This window comes from Silene latifolia, chromosome X, assembly GCF_048544455.1.
Source record: "Silene latifolia isolate original U9 population chromosome X, ASM4854445v1, whole genome shotgun sequence".
In the NCBI taxonomy this organism is placed as follows: Eukaryota; Viridiplantae; Streptophyta; class Magnoliopsida; order Caryophyllales; family Caryophyllaceae; genus Silene; species Silene latifolia.
This window is the reverse complement of record NC_133537.1, coordinates 340,252,549-340,266,117: the sequence shown is the minus strand read 5'-3', so window position 1 is coordinate 340,266,117 and position 13,569 is coordinate 340,252,549. Positions and strand designations below refer to the sequence as shown.

Genomic DNA, 13,569 nt, shown 5'->3' with positions numbered 1-13,569 from the left:
TATCGTGTAAAATGTGTTAAAGCTCGTTATTTGAGGCTGAAATCGAACAGGTTGATTCCTGAAATGAGCTCGGACGCGTGATTGAAAAACATGGAGAAAAAGAAACAGGGTCTGGTACGACCTTCCGAACGGCTGAAATTGAAGTGTATAATACACGGTTTTTCGGGATTACGAGGTCCCGGAACAAAATACTCCGGAAATCACATAGAAAGTTTCTCGGGTCAGATAAAGCGGCCACGCAAAGTTTGAGCACCAACGGAAGACATTTAGGGGTGCCGGTGTGCCACAAACCAGCATTCGCTGAAACTCGGATTATCGTGAAAAATGTGTTAAAGTTCGTTATTTGAGGCTGAAATCGAACAGGTTGATTCCTGAAATGAGCTCGGACGCGTGATTGAAAAACAGGGAGAAAAAGAAACAGGGTCTGGTACGACCTTCCGAACGGCTGAAATTGAAGTTTATAATACACGGTTTTTCGGGATTCCGGGGTCCCTGAACAAAATTTTCCGGAAATCACATAGAAAGTTCCTCGGGTCAGATAAAGCGGCCACGCAAAGTTTGAGCACCAACGGAAGACATTTGGGGGTGCCGGTGTGCCACAAACCAACATACGCCGAAACTCGGATTTATCGTGAAAAATGTGTTAAAGCTCGTTATTTGAGGCTGAAATCAAACAGGTTGATTCCTGAAATGAGCTGGGACGCATGGTTGAAAAACAGGGAGAAAAAGAAACAGGGTCCGGTACGACCTTCAGAACGGCTAAAATTGAAGTGTATATTTGGGGATGCCGGTATGCCATAAACCAGCATTTGTCGAACCTCGGATAATCGCGAAAAATGTATTAATGCTCGTTATTTGAGGCTGAATCGGTAGATTAACTCCTGAAACAACCTCGGACACGTGATTGAAAAACCGGGAGAAAAAGAAACTGGGTCCGGTACGACCTCCCGAACGGCTCAAATTGAAATGTAATACACGGTTTTTCGAGATTCCAAGGTTCCGAAACAAAATTCTCCGGAAATCACATATAAAATTCCTCGAGTCAGATAAAGCGACCACGCAAAATTTGAGTAGCAACGGAATACATTTTGGGGTGCCGGTATGCCATAAACCAGCATTCGTCGAACCTCGGATAATCGTGAAAAATAGATTAATGCTCGTTATTTGAGGCTGAATCGAATAGGTTAACTCCCGAAATGACCTCGGACGCGTGATTGAAAAACCGGGAGAAAAAGAAAACTAGGTTCGGTACGACCTCCCGAACGGCTCAAATTGAAGTGTATAATACACGGTTTTTCGAGATTCGAGGGTCCCGGAACAAAATTCTCCGGAAATCACATAGAAAGTTCTTCAGGTCAGATAAAGTGGCCACCCAAAATTTGAGTAGCAACGGAAGACATTTGGGGGTGTCGGTATGCCATAAACCAGTATTCGTCGACCCTCGGATAATCGTGAAAAATGGATTAATGCTCGTTTGATGCTCGTTATTTGAGGCTGAATCGAATAGGTTAACTCCTGAAATGACCTCGGACGCGTTATTGAAAAACAGGGAGAAAAAGAAACAGGGTCCGGTACGACCTCCCGAACGGCTCAAATTGAAGTGTATAATACTCGGTTTTTCGGGATTCCAAGGTCCCGGAACAAAATTTTCCGGAAATCACATAGAAAGTTCCTTGGGTTAGATAAAGCGGCTACGCAAAATTTGAGTTGCAATGGAAGACATTTGGGGGTGCCGGTATGCCATAAACCAGCATTCGTCAAATCTTGGATAATCGTGAAAAATGGATTAATGCTCGTTTAATTCTCGTTGTTTGAGGCTGAATCGAATAAGTTAACTCCTGAAATGACCTCGGAAGCGTGATTGAAAAACCGGGAGAAAAAGAAACTGGGTCCGGTACGACCTCCTGAACGGCTCAAATTGAAGTGTATAATACACGGTTTTCGGGATTCCAAGGTATCGGAACAAAATTCTCCGGAAATCACATAGAAAGTTCCTCGGGTCAGATAAAGCGGGCACGCAAAATTTGAGTCGCAAAGGAAGACATTTGGGGGTGCCGGTATGCCTCGAACCTCGGATAATCGTCAAAAATGGATTAATGCTCGTTATTTGAGGCTGAATCGAATAGGTTATCTCCTGAAATGACCTCGGACGCGTGATTGAAAACCGGGAGAAAAAGAAACTGGGTCCGGTACGACCTCTCGAACGGCTCAAATTGAAGTGTATAATACTCGGTTTTTCGGGATTCCAAGGTCCCGGAACAAAATTTTCCGGAAATCACATAGAAAGTTCCTTGGGTCAGATAAAGCGGCTACGCAAAATTTGAGTTGCAATGGAAGACATTTGGGGGTGCCGGTAACCGGTATGCCATAAACCAGCATTCGTCAAATCTTGGATAATCGTGAAAAATGGATTAATGCTCGTTTAATTCTCGTTGTTTGAGGCTGAATCGAATAAGTTAACTCCTGAAATGACCTCGGAGGCGTGATTGAAAAACCGGGAGAAAAAGAAAATGGGTCCGGTACGACCTCCTGAACGGCTCAAATTGAAGTGTATAATACACGGTTTTCGGGATTCCAAGGTATCGGAACAAAATTCTCCGGAAAACACATAGAAAGTTCCTTGGGTCAGATAAAGCGGCCACGCAAAATTTGAGTCGCAAAGGAAGACATTTGGGAGTGCCGGTATGCCATAAACCAGCATTCGTCGAACCTCGGATAATCGTCAAAAATGGATTAATGCTCGTTATTTGAGGCTGAATCGAATAGGTTAACTCCTCAAATGACCTCGTACGCGTGATTGAAAACCGGGAGAAAAAGAAACTGGGTCCGGTACGACCTCCCGAACGGCTCAGATTGAAGTGTTATAATACACGGTTTTTCGGGATTCCAGGGTCCGGAACAAAATTCTCCGGAAATCACATAGAAAGTTCCTCGGATCAAATAAAGCGGTCACGCAAAATTTGAGTAGCAACGAAAGACATTTGGGGGTGGGGTATGCTATAAACCAGCATTCGTCAAACCTCGGATAATCGTGAAAAATGGATTAATGCTCGTTTAATGCTTGTTATTTGAGGCTATATCGAATAGGTTAACTACTGAAATGACCTCGGACGTTTGATTGAAAAACCGGGAGAAAAAGAAACCGGGTCCGGTACGAACTCCCGAACGGCTCAAATTGAAGTGTGCAACATGTAAAAAAACTCGACAGAAAAACGGCCTTTACCTCCATCTCCGTTCTCAATTATCAAGATACTCTCGTAAATTCGTAATCTCTACTTGTAAATATCTCTATAAAACAATTGGCAAAACGGTTTTCTAACATGGGCAAAAAAGTAGTAATAAAGTACAACGCTATTTGCGATACTTGTATGAAACTTTTTTTTTATACGAAATACAATGATTTTACATTTGTGCCTCAGCTTGTACAATCTAAATCTAAAAACAATAACAGATTTTGTATCTAATTTAATCATATATTTCTCTAATGTAAAAGCCAAATTGCTTACTTGGCATCTCAATTTTTTTTCACAATCTGATGTGGCGGCATATTAGAGACACTACAAACTTTCACAAAATAAATAAATAAATAAATAAATTTAACGGCATATGAAGCCACTATGAAGGAATACGGGATACATATTGGTGAAGAATGTTGCAATTTTGAGACTTGATTGTTGCCAAAATCATGGAAAATTCCTAAACTTTAGCTAACCATAAACAAGTAAGTGGGTAGAGAATCTTAAATATTTGACTTCAATATAGAAACGTAATTTTTATGTTTTATTCTTCTAATGTATAATCAGTTAACGTGATTTTCGGATTATCCTTTTCCATATTATAAAGATAAAGATAGAGATAGAAGAGAGATTTACGTCCTATTTGTTTCCAAATAATGCCCTGTAGAAAACCATTTAAATTACCCTAATCACTATATTATAATCACTATATTACGAGACTATAGCGGAGAGCAAAATGAAAATCAAGGTACCAATTTTTTTTATTATTTACCAATTTGTGTTTAGTGAGTGATAGCTTTTTTGCTACTATTTGCTATTGTACTTCTTTTTTCCTTTTTTTTTCTTATTAGAGTAGTTATTACTTACTTCGTACTCTATTAGTTACGAGTTTTACAATATTAGTAGTTTAGTATTACTCGGTAAGTTAAGTTTATCATTATGCATGTAATCTCATATAGCAAATGAAATAAATCTGAAGTTTTTAACTCAACTTTCATAATTTTTTTTTTTTCGAGCTTCAAATTAAAATAAGATGTTTAAGTTAGAACTTTAATATAAGTATAAGAGTTAAATACGGAGTATATAGTTTTTACATCGATCATGAATCAAACTAAACTCCTTATATGAATATGAAGATTTTCTTTCTTTATAGTTAAAAGTGGGTGGATTCGTGCTAATGATATTTATAAGGCATTACTTCAATACACACTTTACATTTAATATGAATTCTATTTATAAATACACACTTTACACATTTTACATTTATTATGTAAATAGGTACGAAATTACTATGTCACGATCAACAATAAAAAGGGTACGAAAGATTGGTCTCTCAAATCTCAATAACTTAGTGAGAGACCTCTCTCCTAAGTTTTAGTGATTTATAAAAGGGCCACAATCTATGATAGCGAATTAGTTCTATTAAATAATTAAATATGCACGAAGTAAAAAAAACCCTTATAATATCTTAAATATGATTCAAATGTCTCGATTTTAAAATTTTAAAACAGACCCGTGAATTTCACGGGTTTAAAACTAGTAAATAAATAAAGTGTATTCTGATTGTGATTAACTCTAAGAAGCTACAAGTCTGGTACAGATGAATCAAGAAGTCGTAACGACTAACGACGATATGGAAACGGCATTACTAAACGATATGGAAATGACCTCGGACGCGTTATTGAAAAACAGAGAGAAAAAGAAACAGGGTCCGGTACGACCTCCCGAACGGCTCAAATTGAAGTGTATAATACTCGGTTTTTCGGGATTCCAAGGTCCCGGAACAAAATTTTCCGGAAATCACATAGAAAGTTCCTTGGGTTAGATAAAGCGGCTACGCAAAATTTGAGTTGCAATGGAAGACATTTGGGGGTGCCGGTATGCCATAAACCAGCATTCGTCAAATCTTGGATAATCGTGAAAAATGGATTAATGCTCGTTTAATTCTCGTTGTTTGAGGCTGAATCGAATAAGTTAACTCCTGAAATGACCTCGGAAGCGTGATTGAAAAACCGGGAGAAAAAGAAACTGGGTCCGGTACGACCTCCTGAACGGCTCAAATTGAAGTGTATAATACACGGTTTTCGGGATTCCAAGGTATCGGAACAAAATTCTCCGGAAATCACATAGAAAGTTCCTCGGGTCAGATAAAGCGGGCACGCAAAATTTGAGTCGCAAAGGAAGACATTTGGGGGTGCCGGTATGCCTCGAACCTCGGATAATCGTCAAAAATGGATTAATGCTCGTTATTTGAGGCTGAATCGAATAGGTTATCTCCTGAAATGACCTCGGACGCGTGATTGAAAACCGGGAGAAAAAGAAACTGGGTCCGGTACGACCTCTCGAACGGCTCAGATTGAAGTGTTATAATACACGGTTTTTCGGGATTCCAGGGTCCGGAACAAAATTCTCCGGAAATCACATAGAAAGTTCCTCGGGTCAAATAAAGCGGTCACGCAAAATTTGAGTAGCAACGGAAGACATTTGGGTGTGGGCCTGTGGGGTATGCTATAAACCACCATTCGTCAAACCTCGAATAATCGTGAAAAATAGATTAATGCTCGTTATTTGAGCCTGAATCGAATAGGTTAACTGCTGAAATGACCTCGGACGTTTGATTGAAAAACCGGGAGAAAAAGAAACCGGGTCCGGTACGAACTCCCGAACGGCTCAAATTGAAGTGTGCAACATGTAAAAAAACTCGACAGAAAAACGGCTTTTACCTCCATCTCCGTTCTCAATTATCAAGATACTCTCGTAAATTCGTAATCTCTACTTGTAAATATCTCTATAAAACAATTGGCAAAACGGTTTTTCTAACATGGGCAAAAAAGTAGTAATAAAGTACAACGCTATTTGCGATACTTGTATGAAACTTTTTTTTTATACAAAATACAATGATTTTACATTTGTGCCTCAGCTTGTACAATCTAAATCTAAAAACAATAACAGATTTTGTATCTAATTTAATAAATAAATAAAGTGTATTCTGATTGTGATTAACTCTAAGAAGCTACAAGTCTGGTACAGATGAATCAAGAAGTCGTAACGACTAACGACGATATGGAAACGGCATTACTTGAATTACAAGTATTTGGCCAACCATGGGAGCTCCTCACATCCTTTTAGAGCAAATGTCACATCATCACTGCAAATTTAAACCGAAAACAGCAAATGAGTTGAGAATAAATGAGTTTGTTTCACGTTCTGAATGAGTAAATCGTCTCTTGAACCCGAAACATAATATGAGAAATGATAGCAACTTACCTCGGAAAATTCAATTGCAACTTCTGTAGCCTGTGCCTAGATCCTGATTCGCATAGGACGATTCTGCTTTCACCAAGCTTACACCTGAAACACGATATCATAGCGTCAGGTTTCAGTCATCCCAGTAATGTTGATATTAGAAAGAAATTTTTCTACACTGTAATTGGTGAAGGATAATAACACATTGTGTATCGGCCTGTATCCAATGAATCGTCTCAAGACAAGCGGATCAAATTAGGTGCAGATGTTCTACTGTTCTAGTCTACTGTTTGCAACTTTGCATAGAAATTTTCTAATAGTTTGCAGGTTATGGTCATCTTTGAGGTGGACTGAAATTCTAGGACTTGTTGTAATGACTAGGGGTAGCAGTTGGGTCAGGTTAAGTCGGGTCGGGTCATATTGGGTTCAGGTCATATCAGGTCAACCTACTCTTTCGGGTCAAGTCGGGTTGGGTTTGGGTCGGGTGATTATCGGGTCCAATTACTTTATCGCATTACTACAATTTTTTACCATTAAATTTAGTTTTTAACCTATTAATTGGTTTAATTACTTCATTATTAAGTCAAATGTATCAATCAAAACACAATCACTTTCATTTTGATCAAAATTATTATTTGTCGGGTCATTAATTTAATCGGGTCGGGTCAATATCGGGTCGGGTCTGGATCGGGTTAGGGTCACTGATAATCGGGTCGTGTCAGCCTGCCGGGTGACGGGTCGTCATCGGGTCAATATTGGGTCGGGTCTGGATCGGGTTAGGGTCACTGATAATTGGGCCGTGCCAGACTGCCACGTAACGGGTCGTCATCGGGTCAGGTCGGGTCAGATTTGGGTCACATTATTTTCGGGTCCTACTGGGTCGGGCTTGCTCTGGTTCGGGTCGGGTCAAACTTGCCAGCTCTAGTGATGACTAACGAGGGGACTAGCTAGCATCTTAAAGCAAGCAGTTTAGTACTTACCCAACTCGTAAAAGGGTATCCCATCCTGGTAATGTCTCCCCGTTACTTGTACAAAAGCAGGATACAGTTAAAGCCACCTGCAACAATGTCGGAAAAAAGGAAATGGTTCAGATAAAACATGATCACCAATAATGGAACAATGAAATCTTCATGATATGACAGTAAAGAGGCTAGTGAATCCTCTGAAAGTCAGGAATTCAGGATGTACTGGATGGCCGGTATAACGAGTCAAAAACTCAAGAATGTGTAGCAGTGTAGAAGCTAACCTTTTCAAAGGTTGTTTCACCCATTCCTGTCTTGTAAAGTTCATGCACCATAGCTGCCAAAACTATCTTGCTTAGTTTGGAAGATCTTCTGATCACCTGTAATGCCGATCACATTTAATGTACCACTTAGTAAGAGGAACAGTGCTACCCAAAACGTGTTACAAGAGTGTGATTCACAGGTAACCGTGATCAAAGGATGAGGACAGGGAAAGATATGAATCTAGTAAAGAGATGTAGGGAGGTAAAGTTAAACAATGGTTGATTTTAGGAGGCACACCGACTTTTAACTAGCGAGACACGTATATTACTGTATTTGGAAGTGTCACAACTACTAGCAAGTAGCAATACACTCACCTGAATGTGAGGTGCTTGGAACATTTCCTGTATGGCCGCTTCAACTTCTGCCATACCAACAAGGGTTTTTCCTGAAGGTTCATAAACAGATGCATTTTCCCAAAAATTAGCTCCAACAGCAGTAAAAACAGGAGGAATCAAATATGCCATTGTAAGCGATAAGGTAGGGGAATGGATCAATGGGTAACACCATCTCTATCCAACCGTTCTTATGACTTTTTTTGACAAGGATCGGTTTTCTATCAAGTAGTAAAACTGAATTGCCATCTTTCTTATACTAAAATTTGTCTAAAATATAAGTACCAGCAGAAGCACTATCAGGAAGCGAGGCCTGACTTTTGACCCGAAAATCAGCAATCTCTGCTGCACGACGACATATCTCCAGAGCCCTACGTGCATCTCCAGAGATAGCAGCTACCTGGATACAGCAATAAAAACATCAGCATATAATCAATGCCAAAAAAAATCAAAAGAATGAGAGCCGGATTTACTAGTGAATTAACAAGATAAAAGCTTGAGCGCACCTTTCTAGAAGCAAATTCTACTGCTTGCTTCTCAAATGCATCAATTCCTTTGAGCCGACTCATAATGATTTCCTGAAGTTGCTGGTAGGTATAGGGGCCAAAGCAGATTCTATGTATACCCATCCGGCTTGATATACGAGGAAGCAACTTCTCCGGAAGATCCATAGTATTAGCTATTCCTGCACAGACAGATATAGAGAAGATCCATGATTGACTGATAGCCTGATGTTTTATTCAAAGAATCTTAATTAATTGAGAAGAACGACCAAATTAATCAACGATACTTCAAGTGAATGTGAAACCTCATTCATAACAGAAAGTTACCGATCACAATTAACTTGGAATTGGGTCTAGTAGGCCAATCAAGAATGTTGTAAAGAACCTGAAAACAAAAGAAAATCCATTTCAGCTACTTCTCCTTTAGATACAACAACAACAACAACATCAGAGCCTTAATCCCAAAATGACTTGGGGTCGGCTGACATGAATCATCCTTTAGAACTGGTCACAAGATTGTTAGACTACACAAATCCTTTAGGGCAAGAACAACAACTACTACTACTTCTCCTTTTGATAGACTACACAAAATTGTTACATTATTAAGAGATTTTAAAATTTACCGATTGGTTTCTGGTCACAAGCAGATCAAGCTCGTCAATAAGCAAAATGCAAGGCTTGTTCTCTCCTTTCCCAACTCGCTTCCCTTCTGAAAATCGCTCATTTAGGAACTGCAAAGCCTTTTTCCAGCCAACTCTGTGTCCGCTCAGTGCCTCATATATAACCTACAGGAATTTGAGTTTACATTCAAGTCAAGAGACTAAATAATGTAATTAGAATTTAGATGTATACGGGAAGACAAGGATTTTAATCAGTTTTTACAAATACTAACCCTGTATATATTCTCAGCGGATGCTAGCTTTAAACCATTAATCTCGATGAAACAGTATGGCTTAATACTTCCTGACTCAAGTTCAGACTTCAGATTCCTCATGACTGCAAGTACACTCATAGTCTGCAGTATGAAATCAATGAAGGAAAGCTATAAGTATGAAGGAAAGCCATAGTATGTTACTGCTTGCATCCAATACCTAAAGAAGAAAATAAGAAATTCACCTTCCCAGTCCCGGGAACACCATGAATGTAGAGGCACCGTCCTAGACATTGATCATCACATATAGCGCTTTTTATACATGAAGTGATCTCTTCCATTTCTCTGAGTGAAAGAGGGGTTAGGAAAAAATAAAACAAAAAATCGTCACCCAGAGTAACAATTGACTAGTAGTGCATACTTGTTGCGGCAAGGAAGTGATTTGGGCAGTGTTGCTAATAGCAGTGTCTGTTTGGCCTTCTCAAGTTCTGTTTGCTTATGACATCTTACATGCTGAGGGATCTTCTTTGTCCCGATTTTCTCCAGTCCAAAGAACTGCCCCTTTCTTGAATTCTGATATTTATTGAGCATCAGAAAGAATGAACTCAGTTAGCCAGACTGCCAGAGTACGAATTCAAGATACGGGGAATCTTGTATGAGACGGTCTCACATCTAAGACCAAATAAAATCCTAATGTATTTCACATCAGATTATACGGTTCATGGGTGGGTCTCACATGCAAGACCGTCTTATATAAGTTTTTTTCAAAAAAAAAAAACAAAGGATATGCATCCTACAGCAGCTCGTTCATGAGTTGATTGTCCAGAAGGCCTTCTTTTCTCATTCTCCTCCTCAAAGTCGATATCTTCTTCTGAATCAGAGTCTATTTCCCTGTTCACTTTAAAATCTTCATCACTGACCTCATCATCGTCATCTCCATTGTCATCATCCTGTGACACCAATAGTATAACATCATCATTTATCAAACCTTAGTCTCATTTACAGATTAATGGCTTAAACTTCTAGAGTTTGAAAGACTCACAACTTCTTCATCGTTGATCTCTGCAAGTCGCTTGAAACTATGCCAACGGATGTCGTATTCATATTCGCATAAAAAGACATCATCCCCTTCATTGTTTGCCTTGGTGAATTCTTTTGGAGTCATAACATAGCAGTGTCGGAGCACAGATTCCATCTGTAGCATCAAGTAACAGAGTCAGTAGCATTTCTTACGGAGTAACAACTTAAACCAATGGAGTTAATAACAAAATTGTTCATAAATGTTGTAGCAACTATTGAAGCATTTATTAAAGTGAAACATTGATGCAAAATTTAGCATAAAAGGACAGTGCAGGAGTCTGACAGATAATAAACACACATCCGCAGTGATAGATTTTTTTACCAGAAAGGGTCAGTATTACTCAGAAAACCGGAAAATGCTTTGTAAAAAAGAAAACCATCTATACTGTAACTAATGTGGCAGGATGTTCGTGTCATGACTGTCATCATAGAAAATCTGGCTATTCATTTTATTGTGTTCATAAAATTTCACAGATAAAACTATCGTAATAGTAATGCACCACCAGCACCAAGTATTTAAACCGGTGGATATCATACCATCTTACCAGTAAAACACAGTCTCGCCTCTAGTTCAGTGAATGTGTTTATATGATGTTATGATCACATAACGCGAAAATACTCAGAATGCAGGTCATCCAAATTTTGAGATCAAAGAGAACACTAGTCTCTTAACAAATGAAGAATTTTAACAAATTATGCTAAGTCTAACTTGATTGTTAACAGGGTGAGCACATGAGCAATTATATTGAGTACTACAGCCTCCTGAGCATTAGTATATTTTCATGAACAACGACGAAGGAATGAAGGTTTATCAGTTCCATACTTTCACAATCCAGATTGCATTCTAAAGGGAAGTCTTTGTAAAATGTCTAGGAATTCAGCTAATCATTCGAAATATTAGTCCAATTTTCAAGCTAATGCGATAATCAAATCTGTTTTTGAAGTAATTCGAAAGCAAACAACACATGTTATGTCTCCCATCATCCTTCTCCAGAAACAGAAAATAAACTGTCTTAGCAAGTCGTAGAGCTTTTCAATGTGACCTGATCGTTTACTTAGATTCTTACTGAACTGAACTAGGACGTCAATAAGCACAGAAGCAAATAACGCTGGATACACATCTTATCTTGAATCATAATCCCAGTTACCTCAATATCCGCAAAATCATTGGTACGATAAATCTCTCTTTTCAAGTTATGCGGCTGTCTTCCTGATGCAGTCTCCTCAGGAATCATATACCAATGTGCCCGAAACCAATATGTTCCATTTACTTCTTTCCATATACTGCACGACATCATGAAAACTTCCATCATATACATACTGCATTACCATAAACTGCTTCTAGACTTAAACTACCACTAGTTTAATCCCATAAATCAATATCAAGTACATATTGCTACACTGATACACCGAAAACCATTTAGAACGCCACTGTTACCAACTGCACTAAGATGCCAGTAATCATTACTACGTCTCAATCATCTATTTCCCTTTGATTAAAATACCTCTCGCAAAGAACAAAAGAGGCAAACAGATGATTAAGACGGATGAAGTATCACGCAATTGATTATCCAATAAAAACGATGGAACCAAGTGGAAAGTATAATCTTTTAGTCCCACAATTGAACATGCTAGACAAATTAGGTCACCAAAAAACAGCAAACAAAATCAATTAGCAGGCAAAGCTAACAAATTAGGTCTCCTAGAGATGGTCTCTCACTTCTCACAAGTTTTTCCGAGACTAACACACCATATAGAATCAAAACAAGACTAAGGTACTAATCAATCTAACCAACAAATTCATTAACAAATCAATTCTAAACTAACTACAAATTAGGTCTCCAAAAACAGCAAACAAAATCAATTCACACACCAATCTCTAATACAGTAGGTCTCCTAAGAGACGGTCTCTCACTAATATACCATATAGAATCGTAAATTAGGCTAAAGTACCAATCAATCAAAGCAACAAATTCATTCACAAATCAATTACTCGTATAATTTAACTACCTCTCAACGCGAGCAGCCCACAAATCACTCGAAAGCAACTTCTCCCTTAAAGTCCTAACCCTCTTCTTCCCTTGAGGTGGCACCGGAACCTCCACCCCAACCTCGCCGCCTTTCCCCGACTTTTTACCCTCACAAATCCAACAAATCCAATCCCCTTCAGGAACCTCATTCAAAGGAGGCTTCAAACACTTTAAATGAAACCCACCAAGACAATCATCACACTCAATCATAACTTGTCGTCCCGTCCGAAAACAAACCCTACATTCCTCCACTTCAGGATCCTCCTCATCGGAACTCGCATCCTCCCTTCTCTTTACATACACATCATTTCCCACTGCAAATTCACCTCCATCAAACACCACTTTCTTATAATACACCCTCTTTTTCGCCACATTACTCGATTTCACCCTCGCACTCATCCTCGTCCCCGCCCTCGTGGTGGGCACATTTTCCGGCTCCCTACCTTGCTTCCTTTTCCTCCTTTCACTCAAATCAGGCGATTTTGGACGAAACTGCTCAAAGGTTTCAACTCTCTTACTCAAACCCGCTCCAAGTTTCGATCTTTTCGTCGATTTGGGGGTTTTCGGAGGAATTTGAGTAATGGGTTTTTCCGGGGTTTTGGTAAAATCAGTGGATAACCGACGAGAAGATCTCCTAGGGGGAGTTGGTTCACCATTTTCGTACCCCAATCGCGACAAATGACGATTTGGGGTACGAGAAATCGGGGTTGAAGGAGATGAACTTTTACTGAAATTTTGTAGATCTAATGGATTTTTGTGTTTAATTGGAGTTGCCGCCATTGAAGCTTCTTCAAGTTATATAATTAAGGAAATAAATTAAGAATAAATATTAAGTAAAATGAATAAAATGTGTGAATTTTTAGAGAGAAGAAGAAACTGGGAAGAGAGAGAAAGAGGGCGGAAAAAAAATGGGGGATGAAGATAGTAGAGTGTGGATATATATAGTGAAGAAAAGGGGGGAGAATTTTGGCGGGAAAATGTGTTC

At 39.0% G+C, this 13,569-nt stretch overlaps 1 protein-coding gene and 1 non-coding gene across 2 annotated transcripts; both read right to left on the bottom strand.

Annotated features, from left to right (window-relative positions):
• Positions 1 to 6,057: 6,057 nt before the first annotated feature.
• Positions 6,058 to 13,497, bottom strand: LOC141619393 (origin of replication complex subunit 1B-like). Its single transcript, XM_074436410.1, has 16 exons — positions 12,565 to 13,497; positions 11,703 to 11,838; positions 10,517 to 10,669; positions 10,272 to 10,424; positions 9,896 to 10,047; positions 9,720 to 9,819; positions 9,496 to 9,618; positions 9,227 to 9,388; positions 8,931 to 8,988; positions 8,607 to 8,785; positions 8,386 to 8,500; positions 8,083 to 8,153; positions 7,729 to 7,824; positions 7,463 to 7,539; positions 6,504 to 6,587; positions 6,058 to 6,384 (listed from the first exon to the last, which is right to left on the bottom strand). The coding sequence occupies exons 1-16, from the start codon at positions 13,362 to 13,364 to the stop codon at positions 6,321 to 6,323; spliced, it is 2,523 nt and encodes an 840-aa protein (XP_074292511.1). The 5' UTR covers positions 13,365 to 13,497; the 3' UTR covers positions 6,058 to 6,320.
• Positions 10,532 to 10,609, bottom strand: LOC141625750 (small nucleolar RNA snoR28). The gene has a single exon (XR_012535514.1). It is a non-coding gene; the product is annotated as a small nucleolar RNA snoR28 (small nucleolar RNA).
• Positions 13,498 to 13,569: the final 72 nt, after the last annotated feature.

Excerpts from the sequence above, each read along its gene's own strand:
- LOC141619393 (XM_074436410.1), bottom strand. The coding sequence starts at position 13,364 with ATGGCGGCAACTCCAATTAAACACAAAAATCCATTAGATCTACAAAAT. Across the intron at positions 10,670-11,702 it reads ATGATTTTGCGGATATTGAG|ATGGAATCTGTGCTCCGACA; the intron begins GTAACTGGGATT and ends TTGATGCTACAG. Across the intron at positions 8,501-8,606 it reads TAGAATTTGCTTCTAGAAAG|GTAGCTGCTATCTCTGGAGA; the intron begins GTGCGCTCAAGC and ends TGCTGTATCCAG.